This window comes from Manis pentadactyla, chromosome 5 (assembly GCF_030020395.1).
Source record: "Manis pentadactyla isolate mManPen7 chromosome 5, mManPen7.hap1, whole genome shotgun sequence".
Lineage (NCBI taxonomy): Eukaryota > Metazoa > Chordata > Mammalia > Pholidota > Manidae > Manis > Manis pentadactyla.
Genome location: NC_080023.1, coordinates 58,403,950 through 58,430,049, shown reverse-complemented (window position 1 = coordinate 58,430,049; position 26,100 = coordinate 58,403,950). Strand labels below are relative to the sequence as shown.

The following is a 26,100-nucleotide window of genomic DNA, read 5'->3' as shown; positions in this document are numbered from 1 at the left end:
TATTGCTCTGTCACAGAGACCAGGAAATGGCCCCAGATCTGCACCTACTGTCCTATCTGCTCCTAAAGCAAGATGAGGCAGGGAAAACAAGGCTTCACAAGGGTGGCTCTTTGAAGGACCTCCAGCCTTGGGAGACAATTTATGAAGAGTGAGCAGCAGCAGTTCATGGCTTTTGTACATTTAAGTACATGGCTTTTCTACATGCAGTGGGATAAGACAAAGACAACCACTGCATTCCTCACTGACTCACAGACCCTGGCTGTGGAGGACAGATGGGCAATTAGTATAATTTTAAAATTCTGTTTATTTTATAGTAACATCCTTCTTACATATATTACTTGTTGGTAGCTAAGAACTGTCACTTCTCAGACATACTGATCAATCTTTAGACCCTAAATTAAAAATATTACTAAGCCAGTGAGTGACACCTCATTATGCATTATTTGGCATCTGTACAGTTAATAATGAAAGCAGTACTATTTTAAAAATAAAACTCCAAGAATGTTTTCATAGAGAGGTGGGAAAAATAAATTGAGAGACACAGAAAATCACAGAACAAAACATACTGGAGGTGAAATGAAGCTCTGTCCTAAGTCTTAAATCTGAACAACACTAAATTTGTCCCTTGAAATATTTCTGAATAATAGCTGTTCCTTACAGTGGTATCTCATGTTACACTTACTAAATATTTTTCACAGAGATGTCTCATTTGTGGGTTATATAAACTCCTGGTTATATAAACAGAGTAAGATAACTACCTTTATCTTACAGATATAAAAAAATAAGGCCCAAGAATATCATGTAAATTGCTCAAAATCACACTGCAACTAAGTATTAGCCTGGGATGGCCATGAAGCTTTTGGAAAGATGATGCCATGTCTTCAAGAGGATTATAAGATAGGTTTTAAACACCAAAAACTAAATACTCACCTGTGTTGCATCTCTTGATCTCAACTCTTCATTGCCATAAAAAGCTAAACAAACTAACAAATACTGAAAGGGGATTACTCTTGTGAAAAATGTATTACTGTTTATTTAAAGATTTGAACATTATAAATCTGGAATCACAGTCACTTACTTGCCTAAGGAAAAGAAAGGAAAATAAGAGTGGTGTCCAATAGAGGAATTAAAAATACTACTGTTATTCAGTTACTACTAAGGAATGCTTTCTTTCTTTAAGACACTTCCCTAGAAACTTTCCATGGATTGGTTCATTTAATCTAAGACTGAGAAGGGCTTGATCATTCACTGGGCTCTGGCCAGGGCATTCATCTGCACTGTACAAATGCATGCAGATTTAGAGTCCTGAACAAAACAGACAGATGTGCACCATTGGTTTTTGGACAGAGCTGATTGTCTGCAGACACTCGGGAGATGACTCTCATCTTAAGGTGATATTGGCCTGAGAGACACAAGATGTCAGCTGAACTGTTTCAGAACTGGAGAAGCATGATGGCCTTCTTCAGAGGAACAGAATCTTTGTGAGAAATTAGGGAAATATCTGCCTTACCCACTGATCCAAGAACCAGGTCTGAATTCAAGGGTATGGGGAAAAGAGGAGCTGTGAAGGAGAACAACCCAGCCAGAGACAACTGGGATAAGATAGAATCCAAAACGTAGACACAAAGCTAAGAATTTCTAAAGGGACTGAAAAAGCTGACATACCTGGAAGTGGTCCCAGCCAGACCTATCACATGCCAGTATCTAGGCAGCCTGATCTAATGCCCAAACCAAATAGCCTGAATATGCCTAATCTCACATTAGATCCAAAGCAACAAGAGCCTAGCTAATCCCACTTAGATTTCAATAGACCCCAGAATTACTATTAACTAAAAAATTGATTTCTTTCCATTGTTCATGCTGTTGCTTCCTTTGTTACTGTAGGTAACAGCAATAGACTACACTTCTTAAAACACCTAGAGGTGTCATGTGCTATGTCAGAAACAGCAGTGTGAGAGCTAGGAAGTGTCATCCCACCTGGTAAATAACACTGAAAATCCAGGGAGCAGGTAAGCAGTGACAAATGGTTTAAAAACATTAAACCATCTTGAACCCAAGCAAGAGCATAACATTTCTCAGACTTGACGGTATGTGAATTGAGGTGGTGAACTGAAGAAAATCCAGAGGTTCAAACAGGAACGAGTCCCCTAAAAATACAGAAGAAGCCACAGTGCACAGTAGAAAGCATGGAGGAAACAGAGTGAGGCCAGGCACCAGCTGCCCTGGCTGGGAGCTGCCACCTTTCCCAGCTCCCCACTGCCTGCTGGAGCAACTTTGTTAGGTCCTGGATTCTCAGTGTGGTATAGTGTTTCCCCGTCAGCCATTTAGCAATAAATATAATCATTGAGAAACACAGACTACTCTGTAAGAGGGTACTGTGATGAGAAGGGCTTCCTTTTCTCCCTTACTCTATTTGGTATCAGATACCAATACCTAAGGAGACTAAATAAATCAGAGCTATATCCATCAGTTTCTTCCCAGATAGCAGGCTACAGAACAAATATCATTCTAGATACCACTCTTACTCAGTATGAGATTTTTCTTCCTTAATGTGCTTAAGCATATTATATATAATATAATAGTATTTGTTGAGTGATTACTATGTGCCAGTTACCATTCTTCTATACATTTTACATGTATTATGCCATTTAATTTTTATTATCTCTGCTTTACAGACATCAAAACTGAGCACTAAATTACTTTTCCAAATTTTTTTGAAAAATTAAATTAAATTAAAGAAAAAAAAATGGAGTCAAGAATCCAGATTGGGGGGAAAATGAACTCAAAATCTCGGACCAAAGTCACTTCTCAGTAAAGGGCATATGTATTCCTAGGCCAGGGAGAGCAATGAACATATTTTTATGATATTCTGGTGGGAAAAAAAGTCAAAAAGCCAAAAATAAATAAATAAATTACAGTTACAAGTTGACGGTGGCTTTGCCCAAATTTCCACAAAATTTGTGAAAGTTGAATAGTTAAAATTAAAATTCCTAAATTAAAATTAAAAGTCCTAGTTGGTCTTAGTCTTTAAATGAGGTCTCATTCATCTTTTGCATATTGAGACAATATATATCAGAAGTATCCATTTAAATAGTAAATAATGCTTTTAAAAAATTCGCTTGTCCTATAAACCATGATTTTTTAAAAACTCAGTTTTCATAGTAAACTATAATTATAGAGAACTATTATCCAAGTATCTCAGACCAAATTACTGAAGTAGAACCATATGAAATTTCCAATAGTCAAGCTTATTTTACCCACAAAAATGGCAATTTCACATTTCAACCTGAAACAATAGTGAGAAATAGAGTAGGTAAAGGAAAATCTAACACCAAAGAAAATGAATGACTCGTTATTTCATGCAACACTAACTACAAAGAAATGCCTCAGTTAATATATTGAGAAATTACAGCACTTGCCTGAAATTCAGTACCTGGCAGACATGTCCATCAGAATTCACAGATGTCTCAGACAAGTGGAAATTTCACCATAATTAACATCTTGGAAGCTAGCCTGCTTCTTCCCTGATTTATTACAAATAAAAATGTTTTCATGTCTTTTTAAAAACATTAAACCATCTTGAACCCAAAACCACAGCAGGACCCTGAAAAATAAGAATTAGTCTGTAGTGATGGATGGATGGTGGGCTGGTAGTGGTGTGCTGGTAAATGTTTGAAAACCAGCTCTCTAGGGGGAAAATGTATGTGTATGTGTGTGTGTGTGTTTAGTAAATTTTACCAATATAAAGAATGTGCAGCACACATACAATGAAAAAACATACAATATGCTGTTGTCCTTGCATACAGCCCACTGATCTTCACAGAATGCTTTAGCTGATGTCTACCAAACCCTCATCAGTGGCCAACTTACGGCTGCAACTGGTAAACATGCATAGTTCTGGCATCCATGTGGAACATCCATTATCAGACATGTTAACAAGACAAAAGGGAAACAATGAAGACATATGTCAGATCACACTCACTCATGAATGATGTAACTCCTTTGCTAAGCTGGGTAATAGTTTCTTAATTAACAGAATATTTCCTCAATTCTTTGTGCTTTCTCATTTTAACAGCTGTTTTGAATCGAACGTTTGTATCCTCTCAAAATTCGTATGTGAAATTCTAACCTCCCACCCAATGTGATAGTTTTAGGAGGTGGGGCCTTTGGGAGGAAATCAGGTCATGAGGACAGAGCCTTCATGAATGGCATTAGCACTCTTCTGGGAAGAAGCAGGAAGGTGATCCATCTCTCCGCCGTGGAAAGGAAATAGGAAGGAAAGCATCTACCAGCCAAGGAGAGAGCCCTCACCAAAAAGCAAATATGCACACCTTGAGCTTAAACTCCCCAGTCTGCAGAAGTGTGAGAAATAGATGCTTGCTGTTTAAGCCATCCAGTCTATGGTAATTTGTCATCGAATCCCAAATTTACTAAGACAATGACTATAGACACTATACACTTTGAGGTTTAATCTGCATTATTAGCATTATCTCCATCACTTTCTAAAATCTAGAGACAACTGACAAAACAATAAATTAAGCCCTGATTTGCAGCATTTGCTGATTTCTATAATGTCAATACCACAATCACGGCTGATTTTAAGCTACCAATATTAAGTCACTGAATGCAGAGCTGGGGAGAGGTGACTAGCACACCATTTTATAGTGTTTCCACCATATATACACGACAGATGTAAATAACCTGAAGAGTGCAGCAAAATGCAACAAAATAAGTAGGAAGTGATGAATTTTGAGTGTTTATTGGCCTTGTTTTGAATATGATTATTTGTGTGTTTACATAATTTAATTTTTATAGTGGCTGTGTTTAACAACCAGCTTACAAAATTCCTGATAACAACTGGCTCCTGTGAGTAGATGAGAGATGGCTCCAGCACACCATGTGACAATGAAAATAATTCCAATTCTGAAGTATCTCCATAAATATCATCTATTAATTGCAGGGTTGCCATCATAACTAGAGCTGGCAATGTCACCACGTCTACTTTCTAGCTTATGACAGAACACTAAGGTGATGTGCGTTTCTCTGGATTTTACATGGGGGGATACAGTAGCAGAATCTAGCTCCAACAATAGATACAAGATTCTGATTTATTAAAATAATAGCAATGGTTCTATAATTATTTTAGAAATTTATTCTAATAACATTTCATAGTTGTTAAAGATACTAAACAATCAAACCCTAACATATAAAAGTAACTATATAAACTTGGAAGTGCCTTAAGAATAAGTGCCTCTAGAAAACCAAAAATTTACCATCTGATAATTTATAATAATGTACCTTGAAGGCACATAAAATTCATTACTACAGAATCTCTCAAAGCCAAACCTTGCCTTTGGATATTTAAAAGGAGTTAGGTAATGCAAAGGCCAATAATAACATGTTTAAAGGGCCTAATCATAGTCCATGCTTCAGGGTGTAAGCTGATCAGCTATCCTCCCTACTTGCTTTCTGCCCAGCATACATAACATTTCCCAAGTGAAAAGGTGAATGACAAAGGCAATTTCAACTTTCCTCTGAAGTATGAAGATCACTGACAGGATAAAAGATTGAAAAATGGGGATGTATCAACTCAATTGTATTCTACATGCAAAGAGTTCTAAAGCACAAAATATGGGCTTTGGAGACCCATCTGTTCCTAATTTCTACTCCACCTGCACTTCCATGAAAGCGAAGGTCACACCATACTGGTAGAAACCACCCTCATTGTACTATATTCTTTCCTCTTCTTTTTGCAAATACAGCAATATTTTAAAACAAAGCACTTTCTTGCTCCTTTATAAGCACCACCAATTTGATGATTTAAAAAAATCTCCAAATCATGGAATTTCATTTTATGTAAGAAAGAGGATAATAAATAAAAGATAGACTTTTACTTTAGGTGCCATGATTTTTAAAGCATGGGTTGTTTCTAAAATAAAATATTTGTACTACCCATATAACAAACTGTTCATTGCATAACTTGTCCAACTACTAAACTCTTCAAAAATACAATAAAAAAAAAAACAGAGAAAGACAAAAAACAAAACATTTCCAGTCAGCAGCAATATTCTAGGAAATCATGGGGCCATCAAATTGTAACAAAAATGTTCTAATTAGATTCGTCCCTTTATGAAAGTTTTTTTTTAAAGAGTATGTTTATTTTAATTATTTATTTATAACCAGTTTTGCTTTAAAAAAGAATTTATGGCAGCAGTGAAGTCAATATAAAAGTTGCTCAATAACACTGAACTTTTAATTTGGTTTTACTTAATGACTAAACCACACGTTTAGAAACTACAATATTAGAACTGTTCAAAAATATACCAGAGAAAGTTTGCTAGTAGTAAGCTCTCTTCCAGCCAACTATTAGGTTTAATATTAAGTCAGAAAATGCCAATTTCCAGAAATTGAGTGCCTGATTCAGTTTATACAATTCACTTGGGTGACCTTTTTTATCAGTATGTTTTCTGTTATTCTGAAAGCACACACCAGGGCAGTGAATGAGAAGCTCCCTTAGCTACTCACTTCTCTTGGGAGTGACAAAGACAGTGAGGGACGGGAAAGACCTACTGCCACCAGCCCAATGATTAGCAACATTTTCTAACATGCCTTTGTCTTCTGTACCTCATGGCAATTAACTGCTCTCTTCTCAGACTGAACCCAACAGGAAATTTATTTGAAATAAAGACAATGATACAGAAGATAAACACTTTACAGGAGACTCTGGTAAATGCAACAGTGTATAAATAAGACACAGTGCCTTTTCTCTTGCTATATAATGGGGTTCATATCCCACCCTGATTGATTATCCTCATATCAAACCATCATTATCATATAGCAAAAAAGAGTAGATTGGTTTTTTACTAGTAAAAATAACATTGAGCCTTACTTTGATCATTTATAGGCTGGACACCATCTCACATACCAAGCAAGCACTTCAGGATTCTAGATTTCTGACCCTTTACTATAAGGTAGTCTATCCTCTGAATTCTGGCAAACCACTATGTCAAAAACATACTTCCTGATGCACTCAGTAATCTGCAAGGTCACCGACTCATCTGAAAGGATCAGGTGTTCCATCAGAGCGTTATTACCAAAACATTTCAGTCAGAATAGATGTATATGGAGCAAGCGAGGCATCGCTGTGTTTGCAGCCTACAATAACCACTGACATGTTTTCAACGGGACCGCAAACCTGCCCAATTGGATAGGAAGTGTCATTCTGGAACAGCTATGGCATTGAAACTTGAACAAAGAAGAAATATGGAGAGGAGCTTAAGAAAACGAAGAAGATGACAAAAGATGGAGGAAAGGTGAGTGAGACTGATAGAGCAGCAGCCAGTTGGCCCCTGCATTACCATTATCAGGGTTGGTAAACATCCTACTTGCACTGGAGACTGTCTTCCCAATGTCAGCTAGGGATCGAAGGTTGGATTTCTTGGTTTGATGCCGGTGCCTCCGGAGTAAAGTATAGGTCACTTTGTCCTTAAGGTCAGGTTTCAATAGGCCTGTCTCAATCTGATGGTCAACGATCATCTCTGATACAAAAACAAGGCAGAGAACAACAAAAACAAAACTCAGTCACAAGACCATGAAGTTAATTTTTACTCTAACTTTATGGATACCCTCAAATTTGATATCAATATACCACTTTCCAGATTTCCAACTTCCCACAGTATGTGAAGGGTAAAGATGAAGGGCACAGAAATATGAAAATGGCATTATTAAGAGAGTTATAAATACTCCAGTATTAATTATATGTTTGGAAAGGAAGAATTGTCTTGTTCACCTTTTTCGATCCTAGTTAATAGTGCTTTCACATTAATCTCAGTTTTCTAGAAGTAACACAATAAATTAGTAATTTACATTTTTTCAATTAAAAATGAGCAAGATTAGAAAATTTCATGTACTCTTATCATAGCAAGTGTGCCAGAAATATATATGACATGAGGAAAACCTAAAGAGAATATGCAAAATTCAACATAATCACATTACTGATTTTTAAATGTATTTTCCCGAATTCTTCTGTAATGTTACATTTTTTTTATAATAGCACAAAGTAAAGGAAAACAATACCTTCCTCATATCAGGTTATTTGAACACCAGTTGATCCAATAAAAAAATATTAAACTACAAAATTATGACTTAGTCTTTTCTAAGAAGGGAGGCTTATTCTTATTTAGATCCAACTAAAGCCTTTCCAGTATATTCCATTAGTCCTTTTAAAGCATTACCTGACCAGAATTCTCTAGGAAGTTTTAATATCTTAGTCTGACTGTAAAAAAAATTAAAATTTCTATTAGCTCTTTTTTTTAAGAATGTTTTTACTAGAAAAGATGGCTGTGTTTCACAGAAACTGCCCCATGCATAGCTCTGCTGGAGGACATTTTACTCTAATAGAAAAGAAGAAATCCTCTTTCATACAGGTCAGCACGTCAGCAGTGGTATAATGGTATAAACATAACCTGGTGCTTCCTACTTTAATGTCACATCACAGGTACACATTTCCTCAGTCTGGAATAGGGCTCAGGACAAAACATCACAGAATCTGGGAGAGATGCACAGTGGCAGCCTGCAACCCACCGAATGCAGGCAGAGCTGCTGTCCCCTGCGTTAGGGCCACAGCGGCTCCTGGACCCGCCTTTAGGTGTATGAGTGCATCTCCCACAGGTCAGTATTTCCCTCTCAGGCAAACTTCTCATATACAAAAGTGGAAAAGAGAACAAAAGCCCTTCTCTTCCAAAACCCTAACAAGAAAACTGATGGGAACTGGTGGAGAAACAACATCTCTCAAGCATTCTCACCTTTGTAAAAAAGGTGTTTGGGGGGCTTTGCTTGGGCATGACTGTGCCTCACAGAAGATCAAGTTTAGAAACTGACAATTTATAACACAGTGTATAATCATCTACTCAGAAGCCATGTGAAGGTTGAACCCAGGATTTTCCATTGTATGTCCTACACAGATGCCATAAATGTCAGAAAACACTGGACCACTTGGTAGGGAGCCTGGTCAAGGCAGGAGGAGCGGGTCCCATAGGAATATTTTGGTTTGAGAGTAATCTTTAGCTCTGAGAATTTTTAACTACACAAACCTTTCTCAATATAACTCTCAGAACTGATCCTGTAATTACAATTAACCCCTCTGTTACACAGCATAATTATTAGGTGCTACCAAACACAACCCCTCTACTTTCCCTGTAAGTCTTGTGCAACGTGGAAGGTCCATTTCACAGAACATCCATAAAGAAAACAAACAGCCCCAGCATATCTGCTCCAAGTATTATCAAACTCCTACTCTAATTCCAGGTTATGGATTAAAGTGTTTCTTATCTACCCTTCCTGGCACGGCCTCCCTCTATTCTTGCTTGTAACACAAACCAATCCATATATATGCACAGCTGGCCTTCTGTTACTAATGCCTGGAAATCACCAGTTAGAACAGGTTAAAACATCTGTGTGGCTTATGCCCTTCGTTAAGTTTCCCTAAAAATGGCCCACATTACAGGGATCTTTTATAGCAAAAACTACAAGACCTTTCAAGAAAAGTGGGGGCAGTAACATTTCAGTTACACTGAAATTAAGCCTTCAGTGTTCAAAATCCCACAGATGCTACCAGTTGGGAGACAATATGCCAAGTGCAGATGAGAGCAGAGCTGAAAGGAACCTCAGGAAACACCTGGTTCAACTTGTTACACAGTTAAGAAAGAGGACAAGAGAGGTGACTTGCTGACAGACACAGCCTACTCAGAGAAAAAAAACCCCGAAGGAAACCAGACCTTCTGACTCACAGGTTAGATATTTTTCCATATCACACAATACTTTTCTCTATTTAAAAAGTAAGCTCTGTATTAAGGAAGTTTTTTTATATATATATACAGAACTTCTACAAACCAAGAGAATATGTTTCTGCAACAGAAAAGTGGCTAGCAGTGACCAAAATTTTTAAAAGAAACATAAAGACCCAAGAAATAGTAAACTTCAAGACGAAGACAATTTAAACAAACTTACACAAATGTGGATGAAGTGAAGGTTCCTGAGGGCAGGATTCTCACCTGGCCCTGGTTGGCTCACTCGCTACACATGTGTGGGCAATACATGATTATTTACTCTATATAAATTGCTCTGCCCAGGGCTCTGAGTGAAACAGTGGCACGGCTGCAAGGCTATAGGAGAGCAGAGCAGAGGCTGGAGTGGGGCAGTGCCGAGGACAGAGACTGAGATGGCTGCAGGGACAGAGAGGCCCAGAGGCAGAGACTGGATTGCTGCATGCAGACTAGCTCTGAGTAGACAGGATTCTAGTGATTGACCTGCCATGGTGGAAATAAAGTTGGGTATAACCCTTTCATCCCAAGAACATTCTACTGTCATTTCTTTGGTCACATTGAATCCATAGTGAACTTGCCTGGGGCTGAAACCTATTGGTAAGATAACAAATATAACCAATTATAAGATATTTTTTAATCTTTAAAGTATCAAAATATAAAAGACTTGTCCCCAGTGATGTGAAGGAAGTGTGCAATAGGGATTCCAGCTATTGATGATGAAACGGATGACTGGGATAAGCTTTCCTGAAGGCCACTTGGCAAGTATGGAACAAAACCTTTGATATGTTCAAACTCTAGTACACCATTAGAAATCTATAGTCAGGAAATAAGCAACTTCACAAAAGTATAACAGAAGTGTTCACTTCTTTTCCTTACAATAAAAACTCAAAGGCAACTCAAATACCCAATAATAGCCATAAAAAATGATTTTGCATTTATGTTTAATGTCATGGAAAGAACTTCATATTATGTTTTTAAGTTAAAGGGGCAGATTAAAGTGTTCTAGTACGATCCCATTTTGAAAAATAAGTTTCATGTGTGTAAAGAGAGATATATGGAAGAAATGCTAGGAAGATGGCTCTGAAGGATAAAGCTTATTCTGATTTTTGTGTGTTATGTCATTCTGCATTATTTAAAAATGAGCATACATTAGCTTTGTGATTAAAAAAAATAAGTATATTACTGTTCTGAAAACATAAAAAGGTGTAGAAAGCAAGAAGTAACATGACTAACACATCTGCCAACATGCACAGCTCAGGAATGTCTTTAAATATAAAAATGAGAACTCCAGAAATAGAACTACATTTTCCTAATCCATTTCCCATCATAATAAAATACCTGAAATGGCTTATAATTTTTTTAGCTAGCAGGGATGGAAAATTCCCATGTACTTGGCTTCCTATGTGAATGACACTCTTTAAATGTAGAATTACAATGATGACAGTAATAATAATGCTATTAAAATAATCCATGAGAATGTTGGTTTATCCTTTAAATACTTTAAAAACAAATCATTCTATTAGCATTCAGAGGGGTTCTTCACAGAAAAAACAAGGAGAGGTCCTAAGGAGAATCAGAATTAGGCTGAAATTTTTACGTTAACACCTGCTTTCACAGTTGCTCACTGTTCCTGGCCCTCACGTGGCCGAATTACAGCGTGATTCAGGACCAAACAACTCCACTCCATCTTCTGCTAGAAAAGGATTTTTTAATAACCAAATAATGACAATAACTCTTCTAGCTACTGTGCCACCTTCTGTCATTTAAAATGAAATAAGGTCTTTTTACTTCATGTTTTTTAACTCTTTAAGATTTTGATTCTTTCAGATGATTTTTAAGTATTTCTTTTCAGTCAATTACATTCTTCCAAACTTTCAAACTTGCTTTGCCCATGGTCATACATGCTAGTAGGGGTAGATATTAATTAAACTCCCCCAATTTTAAACCCATTATTCTTTCTACAACACCAATCTACATCTCATGGTATCAGAGATACACAGAATACGTACATTTTAATAGAAGGCAAACCTTGGGCTCAGAGAAATGAAATTCCAAATAGTGGAGTTTCAGGAAGTAACATGGGCCTAGAGGAGGATTTTTTTTTTTAAATATAGGAACCTTTCTGGTGATCCTTAAACCAAAATATACAGCCTCCCCCTAAACTGCCTATACACTGTTCAGTCGTTTTAACTTCCATTTTGCTCTGCATTAATGCACTTCTAACTCATTTTTCAACCTGTCTAATTTCAGACATCTTTGCTCCAGATTAGTTCTTATAGTCTGAAAATACAGAAATTGCAATTATCAAAAACTTTACTGATTTCTGCTAACCATAATACTTTTTTGGACAACAATCCCTCTTGCAGCTTTTAATAAATGAAGAAAAGCCAGTGAAACAAATCACCTGGAAAACCATTCCTTGTTCACTTCTCTCTGCCTTTGCAGACAGGCTAGCTCCATCTTCCCTGGGTGCAATAATCCAAGATCTCTCACATGTCACATATCAAATACCCATTAGATTATCATACCCAGGGAAGATGGAGCCCATAGCCTGACTTGCCTTGTCATATATGAAAAATTCTACACAGAGCAATATTTCCTACATTATCTTCTAACTACCTATGTGGATGTGGAGTTATAACCGACCCCATTTACAAAGTAGTAGATTTGCAAACCTAATTCCAGAGCCTTGAACAATGTCTGGCACATTGTAGAAGCTTGTATACAATGCTGAATAAATGCACGTGCTAATTAATTCTGTCCACCCAGCATCTTCGTTAGCCCTCCTCCCTTCTCCACTAGCACCTTAAACACCTCAGATACATGAAAAAGTGTAGGACTTAACTGCAAATCAAACTAACAAGCTCTCTGAAGAAGAATCAGATACATACACATCAGCAGTCATATGTCACATTTGATAATTCATCTTTTCTTCCAGTACAAATACTATAACCTTCCCATTGTCTGTAAAGACACAGATGCCATAGAAAAGCCTTCTGTGACAGTCAGAGAAATTTTTTAGTAAGTCTGAAATTGCACACAAATTTAACCCTGGTCACTTCCCATAGGGCCATGAGCCACATCCTCTTCCCAACAATCCCAAAGCAGGCACCCTAGAGTGGGAAAGCACAGTCATCCAAACAGGTCCAGTAGTCACCTTGGGTGTAGAATTTTTCTAGGAATACCAAGCACATCCCCTGCCCCTCTTTTTGAAGGAAACATGATCTTTAGCAAACCTGGATCTGAAAGATAGTAAGGCAGCTTACACCAGCCTCAGGCTAGAAAAGGAAACAATTACTACTGTTTGGAAAGCAGCAATGTGTGCCCAAGGAGTTCAACATGATGAGTTATCCATTACACAACACTAATTGCCAAATATGTCAAAGCTGCCCTACACCATGAGGTTCAGTGACTTGCCCATGGTTGTAAAAATGATCCTTGGCATCAATGTGACCCAACTCAGTCACTAACCTATAAGGTTCTGTTGGCTCCTGGCCCCATACCACCTTTCTCTAACTATAGTTAAATGAGCTTGACTTCTACCTACAACATTAGCCCCAAATCTGGAACTAGACTATTTTCCTTCTTACAGAGGATTTAAATCCTATTTTACAGATGATGAAACTGAGGCCCAGAGAAGCTCAGTGCAATATCTAAGTTCAAGAGTTCTAGAAATCTGGTGTCCAGACTTCTAGTCCAATGTAACCAAGGATGGGGATGGGTGGGGGAGTTATTCAAACACTGATCTCATTATAATATGCAAAGGAAGTAAATGCAAATCTTTATGTATACAATATGATCAACATGATCCCAATTGTAATAAAAAATAACAAAAAATTAAAGCATAAGAGAGAAGATTGGGAAAAAACCTAGAAGAAAATGTGCCAAAATGTTAACAATACCTATGACCAATAGTGGTATGATGGATACTTTTTTATTTTCTTTAACATTTTCCAAATTTCTGTAAAAGCCATACTAATTTATAATATAAAAAAGAGAATAAATGTTATAGAATATTCAACTCTGCTTACACTAGAAGTCATTTGTATTCACGGAGACTCATGGATAGGCAGGTAAGGCTGAAAAAATGACGAGAACTTAAAACAACATACTTACCCACCAACTGTGGGAGGGAAGAGGCCTCCCTGTCAAGCATGATGGATCCCTTCTCCATACATGTCCTCAGTTCAAATAAGCTGTGAAGGGATAATGTGGCCACATGGGGCTTGCTCCATCTCTCCCCACCCTGTTCCACTTTTTCTTCAAACTTAATCCACCTAGGAACATATTAATGAATAGCAATTAAAACTGTTCTAACTTCCTCTGGAAATAGCAACATCAACCCCTCCATCTCCACTCCCACCAATGCTTCCAATGGCTCCTCTCGTGAAGTCTTAAAAACTTATTATATCATTAATTGCATTACCTTTATAAATACACCAAAGTCACTACACCACTCCTTCCGCTAATGTTAGAAAGAAAGAAAATAAACCAAAAGGAGCCAAAGCATCTTTGGTGTTATATCTGTTTGCATGTAACCCTGAAATCCTTAAGAATGATTATTTAACTAAATCTTTCAAAAATTGAAAAAATGCACATTTCAAAATTCTCCATGTGGGTAGAACCTATGGTGTATAAAAATAACCAACACTGTGAGAATTATGTTGTGACTTCATGAAGCAAGTTTATACAAGGTGAAATATCAGCTATGACCCAATAATTATCTTGAAATTTGAAAAATACAGTATGTGGTCAAATGAATATAAAATTCCCTTTTAATGCTTAAAGAGGGCCAGGTCTTTAATATATATATATTTGCATATATATGTTAAATATATGTCTTACTTTAGTATATATATTTCTCAGTTGACACATGTTCCCCTCTCATTAAGTTTCCAATAGAAGCTTCACCTTTCGAGTCTGGCTCCACATGTGTTTACAAATGCACAAGCTCATGAAACACAGTTACTTTGATAATGAGATCTATCAACCTTCTCAATGGAACAAACACACTTTCACAGCTGCTTCTTTCAATACTCCTAAACATTTTGATAACTTAGCAATATAGCAATAAAAAACGTTTAACGAAAATGAAAGAAAATACATTTGACAGTCTTTATATCCCACATATTACACATATAGAACTCTAACTGCACTGGTCAAGGAAAACAGGAAAGCGTCATCATTTTACTATTCATTATGACCCAGCGCTTCTTTCTCTCACTTCAACCCTTCTGAAAGATATTGAAAAAAGATGAAGAAGGGGTTAAAAGTTGTTTTTCTACATTCTTCACCCAAAGGTTTAATGATTGAAAAATGTTTTCCTAGAAAAGCTAAACTCTCACCTAACTCACTGAAGATGAGAACAAAGGGCAGAAATCAGAAGAAGCTCTACATAAGGTATTATTTATAGATTGCTCTCCGCCCTCAGAAGAGGAAAAAAAAATACATTAGTAGAACCAGGAGTGAAAGTAGATCAAGAGATCAGTCACAATGTCAAAGAAAACTTAGAATTTTAATCAAGCCCAGCACTCATGTGATTCATGAGTACTTTAGTCATATCCAGAAGCCCTCCATTCTCCTGTCAGGAAGCCTTTCCCATCCAGGAAACTCCCACAGGTCAATGGTAACCTTACCTCAATCACATCCTCAAATCTATGCCCCCTCTATCCCAAACAACATAAACAGTGGAGATTTTTACATTTTCCTCACAAGTTAAAACACCAACATCATCACCCAAGTTCAAAAACTTCAGACTTGATTTTGTTCTACAAAAATGGTTGCAAAACACTCCAAAAGAGAGTGAGAGACCTTTAATATTCTTATGAGAGTGTGTGTGTGTGTGTGTGTGTGTGTGTGTGTAATTCAATTAGCAATTTTTCACTTTGGTTGCTATTAACACCACAGAAATCAAAGGAAGTGGGAGAAAAATGACAATTTTACATCAAACTCTTATAGAATTGCATGAATTTGCCAAAACGGTAAGAGGCAATAGGGGTTATTTCGAGAGTAATCATTTTACAGAGTTTATTACATTGGTTAACTTTAGGTGTATTACCTTTTCAAGCTTGTTCACACACTCTCTAACCATGTTTGTTGGTAACTGGCATATGAGTCATATTTATATCTGATATTGATCTGATACAATACTGATATTATAATTTATTGCTCAAGATAAGATTCAGGAAGATAGATGATTCCATAATATATGAAACCAATTCAAGGTTACATACAATCATATTATCTAATTACAAGGTTAATAAAATTGTCTTTGATGGTGAAATCATAATGTCTGGTGTATTTTTTTAATCATCAAAAACAATTTTATTTACTCCTTGTTTTTATTCCTGAGAATTCGTATTAGCTGAAGGACAGAATATTTGGTCATAGAATAGAAGCACAAAATGAATAACAAGGGCCAGCCAGAAATTCAGTATTTCATACAGCCTACATGAGTCCCCTGTCTATCAGTTGCCACAAATCTGTATTGCCAAAACCATCTCTTGGAAGAAAATTACTTCTCATTTACATACAGTATATGACAGTGGCTCTTTCTGCCATCAATCATCCTCAACTGTCCGAAGTATGTAAGTTCAATAAAATTTTCTCTAAAAAAAAAAAGGAACAAAACCACTGCATTCTTTGTGACTGTTCTTTTATTTCTGTAATCCCGACCCCCTGTTTAAATTGTAGGTAACCTCACTGGACTTAAATATGACTTTGAACCAGTACACTCAAAAAAATATTTAGAAATCATAAACCCCAACTATCTTGGATTTATGGAATAGCATTACTCACTCTCCTGGAACATGCAGCCCTTTAGGTCAAGATTTAACCATAGTCTTAATTCCTGAAACCTCATCCCTTAGAATATGGTAGTAAGTGTTTAATAAATATTTCTAGGATATACCCATTAAAGTATATGGCTAAGGCAAAGGTACCAAGGTTCAGCCTATCCAAGCACCCGTGAATTTGTAGAGGTGCTTTAGAACCATTTAATTACATTAAAAAACAGATATTTTTATTGTGAAGTGTACTAAAAGCCACTATCTACCCTCCCTAACAATAATGAAAAACAATATATTTACAATAAGTTTCCTACTTTTCCTTTTGTCCTGGTACTTGACATGTATGAGAAAATTAACTTCAGAAGTTAGCTCTTCAAAAAATAAAATAAAAGATTTAACCATAAAGGAATGGCAATGTAAAGTCTCAAAATTAGCCAGCTCCTTAGAATCTACATTCTTAAGGTACAAATATTATCTCACAGTTCAGTTTAGCATCTATTTCGTTCTGAGTTCAGTACACACTGAATGTTGTGATGAAGTCATAGTATAGCTGACAGCATATGAGGAACTCTGGGATAATGACTATTAAATTCTTTTAAAGTGTATTGTTCTGATTGTTTAAGAAGCTAATTATACTTCCAACACATGCTTCCAGGCATAAAGTAATAGTTTGACCATTTAAACAGATTGCTTGCCAGTAGTTTCATTCCAGAAACTACACATATTCTGTCTATCTTCTTCACATATCAAGGACAAATTTGAAAAACAAAACTAAAAACTACTCAGTTCAACTCAGAACCCATTAAAGAAAAGGCTAAGGCAAAGGTACCAAGGTTCAGCCTATCCAAGCGCCTGTGAATTTGTAGAGGTGCTTTAGAACCATGTAATTACATTAAAAAACAGATATTTTTATTGCAAAGTATACTAAAAGCCACTATCTACCCTCCTTAACAATAATGAAAAACAATATATTTACAGAAAGTTTCCTACTTTTCCTTTTGTCCTGGTACTTGACATGTATGAGAAAATTAACTTCAGAAGTTAGCTTTTCAAAAGCCTGCAATTACTAAACTGTTGTAACCTTGGAGGAAGAGTTTATCAGGCTAAGTTTATTTATTCCAAGGTCTTAGAAGAACAACGATAGAGTACACTGTAGTTTAACACACTCTGAGGGACTGCCAGCCAAACAGAACTTCACTCGTTTTGTTGAAGAAACGAGGCCCACTGGGAATCACTAATTTTGCAACTTTCCAATCAGATGATTAACTATAATTAAGAAAAGACGAGACCTCTAACTTGAACACAAGCCAAATTTTACAGTGGAAAACAGACATGACTTTTGCCCTGGAACATAATCCAACTACATAAAGCTATTAAAATGATCATAAATTTCTTGCTAACTAATAAGTATCTCCTCACACACAAAAGAAGCTAATACTAGCATGTATCTGAGAGAAATATTTTTAATGTGAACCCTTAAATGTCTAGATCAACTGTGAAAGCTATTGCAAAACAGTGCATGTAACTACAAATAATTATATAGATGATTAAATTCCTTTTCCTTCAGCCGTTCTGTTACAGAAAATATGAACTTGGTCTGAAATGGAATGCTCCAAAGTAATCCAGTAGAGAAGAGATAGAAAAGTCAGCATAGATTAGGAAGACAGCACCCTCTCTCCAAATCCGCAGTGGAAGTGTAGGTATCTGTGCCTGATGGCCATGCCCTGAAATCAGGTTCTCCAGAAGAAGGCCAGTTGAGTCTGCTGAGGAGAAACACAAATGGGCGTTCATTTGTGCTGTCCCACTACCAGTGAAACATGGGTGCCTTTTCCCTTGTTGGCCTGTTGAAACTTCTGACAGCTTTCCTTTTTACCCAGGTTTGGCAGTAAAATTTGAATGACATTGGGAGAGAGATCTTTAAGTTCTTATAGCAGTGGTAAATTCTAATACTGTTCATCATAATATTCATTGAAGAAAAACAGAGAGCCAGTCACTATTTTTGCAGAGACATCACTGATTCAAAGTAAAGAGCCTGGGTAGGAAGAGGATGGTAGGCTTTCCTCCTGGCTTTGGGCCAGCACCAAAGCTGGACCATGACACAGTCTTTTACCAGTTTGCTTCATGAACCAATTAGCTAATGCCTAGCCACTTAGAATTCTTAATGAGAAGCACAGGCTTCTTCACTAATACTAAATATCCTATTATAATTACTGCTAAATTCCTGATTCTCAGTATTCTAATGACTGCAGACTCAGGAGTACCCTTTTAAAAAAAAGTAGTCTTTGACTCCATGATCACATACATTTCCCAGGTCTGATCATTCTACTGCATGTACAGTCTTCAACTTGGGCTCTAAGGTGGAAAAGCAAATGAAAATTCAAAGTTTTAACTTTTAGGAAAGGGAAGAGCAGGGGAAAGATGTAAAGAAAAGAGGGTAGTAGCATTGGTTATACTTTGAACTTAATATGAATTAAGACTTCTGTTAGTCATAGTTTTATATGACTACTGTGCTTTCCAAGTCTTAATTTGGGATACTTTCCCTACTACTGAAACCATTCATTTTATTCTTTGAGACAAAGAGCTAAAACCTGAATTTCCTGAGTAGGACTAGAACTGCAGTAATACTGAGAATCAGTGTAGGATATTCTTGGTTATATCAAATAATTAGTCAACTGAAAAGTATAAACCATTAAAAGGGTAGTATTGTGTTCCGTGGAGGTGTGGGCTCACAGTAGTAACTAAATTAAGCTGAAGAAGTCTGATGGGTTAGTTCTCTATGGAATAAATTAATTTATGAATTAGGGTTTTCAAAGTAAAGCAAAGAATTCTCAATTGTATAAGTTAGTGAGAAAAATATTCATATCATATTTTCATATAGAATATGAATCCCTTTTAAGTCCTAAACTTTTACTAGTTTGGTAGACTGGAGAGCTTTAAATGGAAAAAAAGAAGAACTTGTCATATCTGGTAAATGGACATCAGAAATGGTAGTCAGAAATGAATACAAAAACAATCTGAAAGAGTATGTTGTATGAAGTAAAAGATTACTGAAAATCTGAATCATTTCTGGGGGTACAATCACTTCCAAACCTCCCAATTTAGGATTTAGGTGGAGCAGTATACTATGAATCAAGCTTCTATTTCTCTATTCATTCATTCTGTTACTACCTATTTTGTGATTGTGGACTATGAGCCAGGTAGTTTTTGGCACTAGGAATACAGTGGTGAGCAAAACAACCAAAAATTCCTGCCCTCATGGAGCTTAATTTTATTTACAAGAGACCGTAACAAGATATGTAATATGTTAAGTGGTGATAAGGGCTAAGGACCAAAATAATGGAGGACATGGGGGTTAGGGCATAAGGGGGGAAGATTTCAATTTTAGAGAGAGCAGCCACTGAGAAGGTGATATTTGAATAAAGACCTGAAGAAGGTGAGGAAATGAACCTTACAGATAACTATGGGGTGCAGAAAGGAGAGCATTTCAGAAAGAGGTAAGATCAAGTGCAAAGTCCCTTTCACAGGAGCATGACTGGTCAGTGAGGCTTCAGCGGAGCAAACAAGGGGAAAAGAAGTAGAGGATGAGATCAAAGAAATCACGGTGGCTAGTTCATGAGGGAGGTAAGGGCAGATGCAAGCAGATGAACTAATGGGGCAGCACTTGCAGTAATCCAGGTGAGAAATGGTGGGTGGACCAGGATTAAGTACCAAATAATAGATGTGGTTTGATTCTAAATACCTGAATATTTTTGAGGGTAAAAGAGACAGCATTTGCCAATGGATCAAGTAAGAGGTTTAGAGAAAGGCAGGAGTCAAGGAAGACTGATGTTTCTGGCCTGAGCAACTAGAAAAATGGAAGTGTTCATTGCAGTAGGGAACTCTGAAGGAGGAGCAGATCTGGGTAAGTAGACCAGAAGTTCAGTAAACAACTTCCTCCTGACACACTGTGTACTCCCATCACACTTCCTCTCCAGCAGTACAGTCTCTGGGGCACTGATAATATCATCAAAAGTGACACACATTGTCCCAAGGAAATAAAATCTTTAAGGATAATGATGGCAAAGTATTCAGACCACTTGAATTTTTAAGATTCTTAAATGAAAATACTACATCCATCTCATTCAATGTTGAGTGTGATCTCTCAATGGACACAACAAACTGTGATCTCTCCACACTTCTAGGACCAGGGGTCATATAAAATAAAGCAGAGTCTACCTTTGGCTGAAAGTAAGAAAGAAAGCTACACCTGAGTTCTACTCCATGACAGACACCCACACAAAAATTCAAGATGAAAATAAGATTCAAAGTAGCTCTTCTAGTCACAGCTGATGACACCAGTATATACACAGCAATGGAATTTTAGACCTATAAAACATGTATGATGTGAGAGATCATATATCATGCAACAAAAAATGATCCTTGTTAACCACACTTGTCAGGGTGAGCATCTAATAATGAATATAATTGATGAATCACTAAATTGTTCATCTGAAACCAAATATAATATTGTATATGAACTATAATGCAATAAAAAGTGGTTTACAAAATGACCCTTATTTGACAAAACAGGAAACTCAAGCTCAGGAAGACTGCATGAGTACATGACTTGTCCAAAGTTAAACAGCTCGTTAGCAGCAAAGCCAAGACAAACCCAGACCTCGCCAACACCTGATTCAGGCCGCACCGGCCCAACGGTCCTCTACTTTCCTCTGTTAGAAAGAAGGGAAAGAAGGAATGAGATGGGGATTCCAGCAAAAGTTTTCACTTTGAAATCCTTTTGGAAGCTGTTTTGTGAACTAAAAGTATACTTTCTGGAGGACTTTTAATATCCAGGATATTGGTATTGAGAGAGGGTAACAAGAGACAATCACTCTACCCCAAAGAGCAGAGAATGAAGAGCTTCAAGAGGGAGCATTAGAGATGGGAGAGCATTAGAGATTAGACAGGGAAGCTTTTTAACTAGGAGAAAATATTAATTTGCTATCCAACAGAAGAGTTCAAACAAGCACACCCACTCTTGGTGTCTGAATATTAGAAAGAGAAGACTTATTCAGCAAATAGAAAATAAGATATTTAAGATTGAGTCTCTTTCCTTCATGCTACTGTGAGGGCCAGAAGTAAACTGTAATGACTTTTTTCTGAGCACAGTTTAAGTTATAGAAGATAGGAAATTATCCATGGATTCCACTAAACGCTTTTTCCTACTAAACTTTTTAAAAGCAGGTCTTTCCATAAGGATAAGCTACACAGAAATTCTTGGTGAAGAATAAAAGCTTCTCTGCCATTATCAAATGAATTAATTTATGACTTCTCCACTATTAAAAATCCTAAATGGCTGAAGACATTCAATGGTACTTAGTACTGTGGAAATAATAATAAATCCATAATCTTATAAAGCACAAGTCTGATTAACTAAATGAAAACTACAAAAAAAAAAAAAAGAAACCCAATTAACTTGATGTATAAAGCTTTTAAGAGATGCCCCAGAAAATAAAAGTTCTGCCTTTAACTCTTGAAACAATCTTCATCCAGAAAAGGAAAGGCTATTGGGTCAGTGCTCCTTTATATATCATCAGCTCTTACTGATCATAGATGATTAAAAATAATTTCTTTCTGACTCTTTAATGACATAACTAGAACCAGAAGAGCAGACATAAATCCCTTTCCCTTCTATATCCACAGGAGACATTCACCTATCTTTGCTTTTTTTTTTTTGAACCCAAAGCTAGGATGATGACTTGCTTGCCTCATGCCCCAGCTTGTAAATAAATATATTATGTTGAACTCACTTAAAACTTTTTTGTAAGATATAGTGATCTCCACATAGACTTCGGTTGCTCTCTTCTGTATTCCCAGTACCCAAAACAGTGCCTAACACATACCATGCATTCAAAACACACTGGTTGAACATAACTGATTTGAATTAAATTACAGACTATAAAAGGCAATCTTAAAATTGTTTTGTTTGTGAAAGTGAAACATGCTGAATCTCCATGTATTGATGACTGAGAGATCATTAACTGCATTATATCAAAGTCTTTATATAAACATAATTGTTACATGCCATAGAAGATTTAGTGTGGAGCACATAACTGAACCTATATATCCAAAGAAAAAAAAGCTCTGTTACTGTGAGATTAAAGAAAACTTAGATATTTGCATAATGCTTAACAACTTATAAAGCATTTCCATACATACATATGTGTATGTATGTATCAGTGATGTAGACATGTGTTGAATACTATATTTACATATAGTACCTATCTTATATAGCATACATACATATATGTAGTAGATATTTATCCACTATTGATGATGAAATCAAAGTTTTGAAAAGTGAGTGTTACATAGCTAACAGGTGACAGAGTCTGAAACTGAACTCAGGCCTCTAAACTCCAAATTCAAGTGAATCTTCTACTTGCTTTCTATGTAAAAGATGACAGGTTTTTACTTGAATTAATAGCAAGTTTGTGGGTTAACAGTCATTGTCTTCGCAATCTCCCTCCTAACCAGGAATGGGTAGTAAGTCAGACATGATTTTATGAGATACCTTGGTATGTGGAGAATGTGGACACATATCTCTAGGCTGTCATGTCTGGGTGCTTGTATCTTTTTTAAATATTTTACTATTAAATAGCATGTGAATGTAAATTTACTTCTAATTCCTTATAAAGATTAAAATTAAAACAACATGGATCAATGAAACAATATTTCAGCGTGAAATAAAAGGTGTCCTGCTTCCCTGTAAATGAAAAAGAGAAGAAAAGAATCCTTTTATTCCTGAGTGCATTCAACATCAAGCTCATCAGTGATTCAAAGTGCCAAAGTTGGAGAAGGCTGCTCACAGACAGCTTCCTTGGCCCACGCTTGTTCCCCCAAGTCAGTGCTGCACACGGTCAGTCATGCCTCACCTTGCTGTCTCCTTCCACTCCATCTCCTGCCCGTCCACAGCCAGCAGCTCATCCAGTTCGGTGAAGAGCTGAGGGGGTGCTGGGCTGTCATCCTCCTCGCCCAAGATGAATCGGATACGTTCTGCCGCAGGAGAGACTGTGGAAGTGAAAATGCTGTGGTTAAACATGGGCTGCACGACCCTGAGGAAAGTGTAGCTCGGAGCTCTTCCTCTGTCCCCAAAGCTGTTGGGCTTCCCGTCCACATTTTCAGTGGACATCTTGCTTGCTGAGCCTCCCTTATGCCAACCTAAAGATGAAAAGGAATCAAAGTCCTTCTCGGTTCCTTTGGGTCTGAACTGTATCTCAACTCTCCAGCACTCTCCAGGACAGGACTCCAGTTCTGAGTGGTGTCTGACAAAGAACCTTCAGCTCTCAGATGAACTGAGGTCCAACTGCATGACTCTCCCTCCTTCACCACTCATGACCCATCCAACATTATTAGACAGAAACCAGCTTGAGCCAATCACTGTTTCTGCAGCAGTGGGAACACCCCAGCCCTGACCTTTCCCCGGGACTCCGCCTCCCACCCGCCTTCCCTCCGTCCAATGCCTAAAGCCCACGCCCAGGCTCCTCACTCCCCATAACCGGCTAACTGCAAAGTTGATTAAGAATATTTAACAAGACAGGGTCTCTTTACAAAATGGCAGTACCAAAAATGTTTAGTCACACTTCAACACACTTGAAAAACAAGCCTAAGTAAAATATTGTACACCTCAGGGAAAAAAAAAAACTTTCCAACACACTCAAGCACATAATTGAATGTCCTACTAGCTCCTTTTGACCCCATCTCCTAAAAATCATGTAATGAAAAATTAACTAGAACTTCCCCCAGGTTTGGGGTTATTTTCTCTTTCTTCAAACAAAAAAAAGAAAGAAAGCATTTGGAAAACTGATTGTCATACTGTAAAACTAAGGCCCATGGATACTGTATAATTCCTGGACAAAATGAAAAACGGTGCTTACATGTGAATGCAGTCCAGGTACACAGATATATAGATATATTTTTTAAAAATCACACAAAAATTTGTAGAAATATGTGTACTCAAACTACCTAATAAAAAAAAAATTACTATATGAAAACTACCATAATACAGAATAAAATTCCATAGACCAAAATATATTTACTACAAGTTAGCACATGAAAAATAATCAACCTAACTAGTAACCAAAACTAATTACTAAAATGCAATACATGTTTTACCCATTAAAATAGCAAAAATTAGAAAACATAATAATCCCAATGCTGGCACAGGTTTAAGACAGAAGCGCCAGCACCTCTCAATATAGATCACTGATAAAAGCCTAAACGGGAATACACCCTACAGGGAAATATGGAAAGATGGGGAAATGTTTTAAAAGTGTATATATCTTATGAGCCAGCAATTTTACCATAAGGACATTAGTTTCAAATAAATAATAGTTATCTCAAAGACTGAGATACAGAGGTGACCACTGCAACACTGGTAATAACTGAGAAAAAACAGAAAAAGCCTACATGTACATAAAGGAGGATTAGTTAAATAAACTATACTGTTCAATATAATGCCATGTAGTCATAAAATGTGAAGTCAAGATTATTGTTCTTTGATGTATATACCATAAAATATTAAATGAAAAAAATTTGAAAATCATATACACAAAATGATCTCACTTTCATGAAGAAAAAATACATATATATCCATAAAATAAAGTTTGGAATTGAGGTAGCCCTCAAATTGCAGGATTCTAATGTGTGTGGATTTCAGTTACCTCATTCAGTCAAACAACACTAGTCCCCCAATAACACAGTTCAAATTCCAGTCAGCATAGTATATTAACTATGAGTATGAAGAACAAACTCCCTGCTAGCCCTTCAGTGCATAAGTTACTATTTAAATAACTTGTGCACTAGGTCAGTATTACCAATTATAATGTTTCTTTCAAAGTCCGTCAGTGATTGGTCACTGCACATTTGTCGTCTAGTTATGTACAGACAGCAAAGTGTGTCCTTGCACTGCCTTCTGTCTCCTAATAAATTCATACAGCATGGGTAATCAAAAGAAGGAATTGGCAACACAGATGCAAGTAGAGCACAGAAACAAAAATCTGTGTCAAATGTAAATGAAGTTGTAGAAGACACAGCTGACCATGGAAATATTTATAATGCTTCCACTTGCCATTTGAGAGACCTAGATGTAAAGCCGAAATATATAGTAAAGGCAACTTATCAAGCATAAATAAGGAAAGTGGTTGCACCTAAAAGATAAAGATGTCCCAGAGGAAGTGATGCTGACAAAAAAAATTTCACATGAAAGGAATTCTTGGAGAGACATTTCTTGACATGGAAAGCAAAAGGATAAAATGTTGGAAGCTGGTCCAAACTTAGAGAGGAGAATGCAGTTCATCTGGGAATAGAAAAGATGCTCACCATCTTACTACGCAGATGGACAGTGGCTGTGAAGGGGCATGTGGGGGGGACTTGGTGAAGGGGGGAACCTAGCAAACATAATGTTCTTTCTGTAATTGTAGATTAATGATACCAAAATAAAAAATAAAAAT

The 26,100-nt window shown here is 36.8% G+C and overlaps 1 protein-coding gene across 4 annotated transcripts in view; it reads right to left on the bottom strand.

Annotated features, from left to right (window-relative positions):
- The window catches only part of SLC4A4 (solute carrier family 4 member 4), a 316,692-nt gene that overhangs the window by 162,961 nt on the left and 127,631 nt on the right, over positions 1 to 26,100 (bottom strand). For 3 of the 4 annotated variants that reach the window (XM_036878970.2, XM_057502301.1, XM_057502300.1), the window contains exons 4-6: positions 23,524 to 23,659; positions 13,941 to 14,101; positions 7,359 to 7,538 (exon numbers count right to left, since the gene is read on the bottom strand). In XM_036878970.2, coding sequence (XP_036734865.1) covers positions 7,359 to 7,538; positions 13,941 to 14,101; positions 23,524 to 23,659 — 477 coding nt within the window. The remainder of the gene's footprint in view (positions 1 to 7,358; positions 7,539 to 13,940; positions 14,102 to 23,523; positions 23,660 to 26,100) is intronic. The other variant, XM_036878971.2, reaches the window with a different exon arrangement.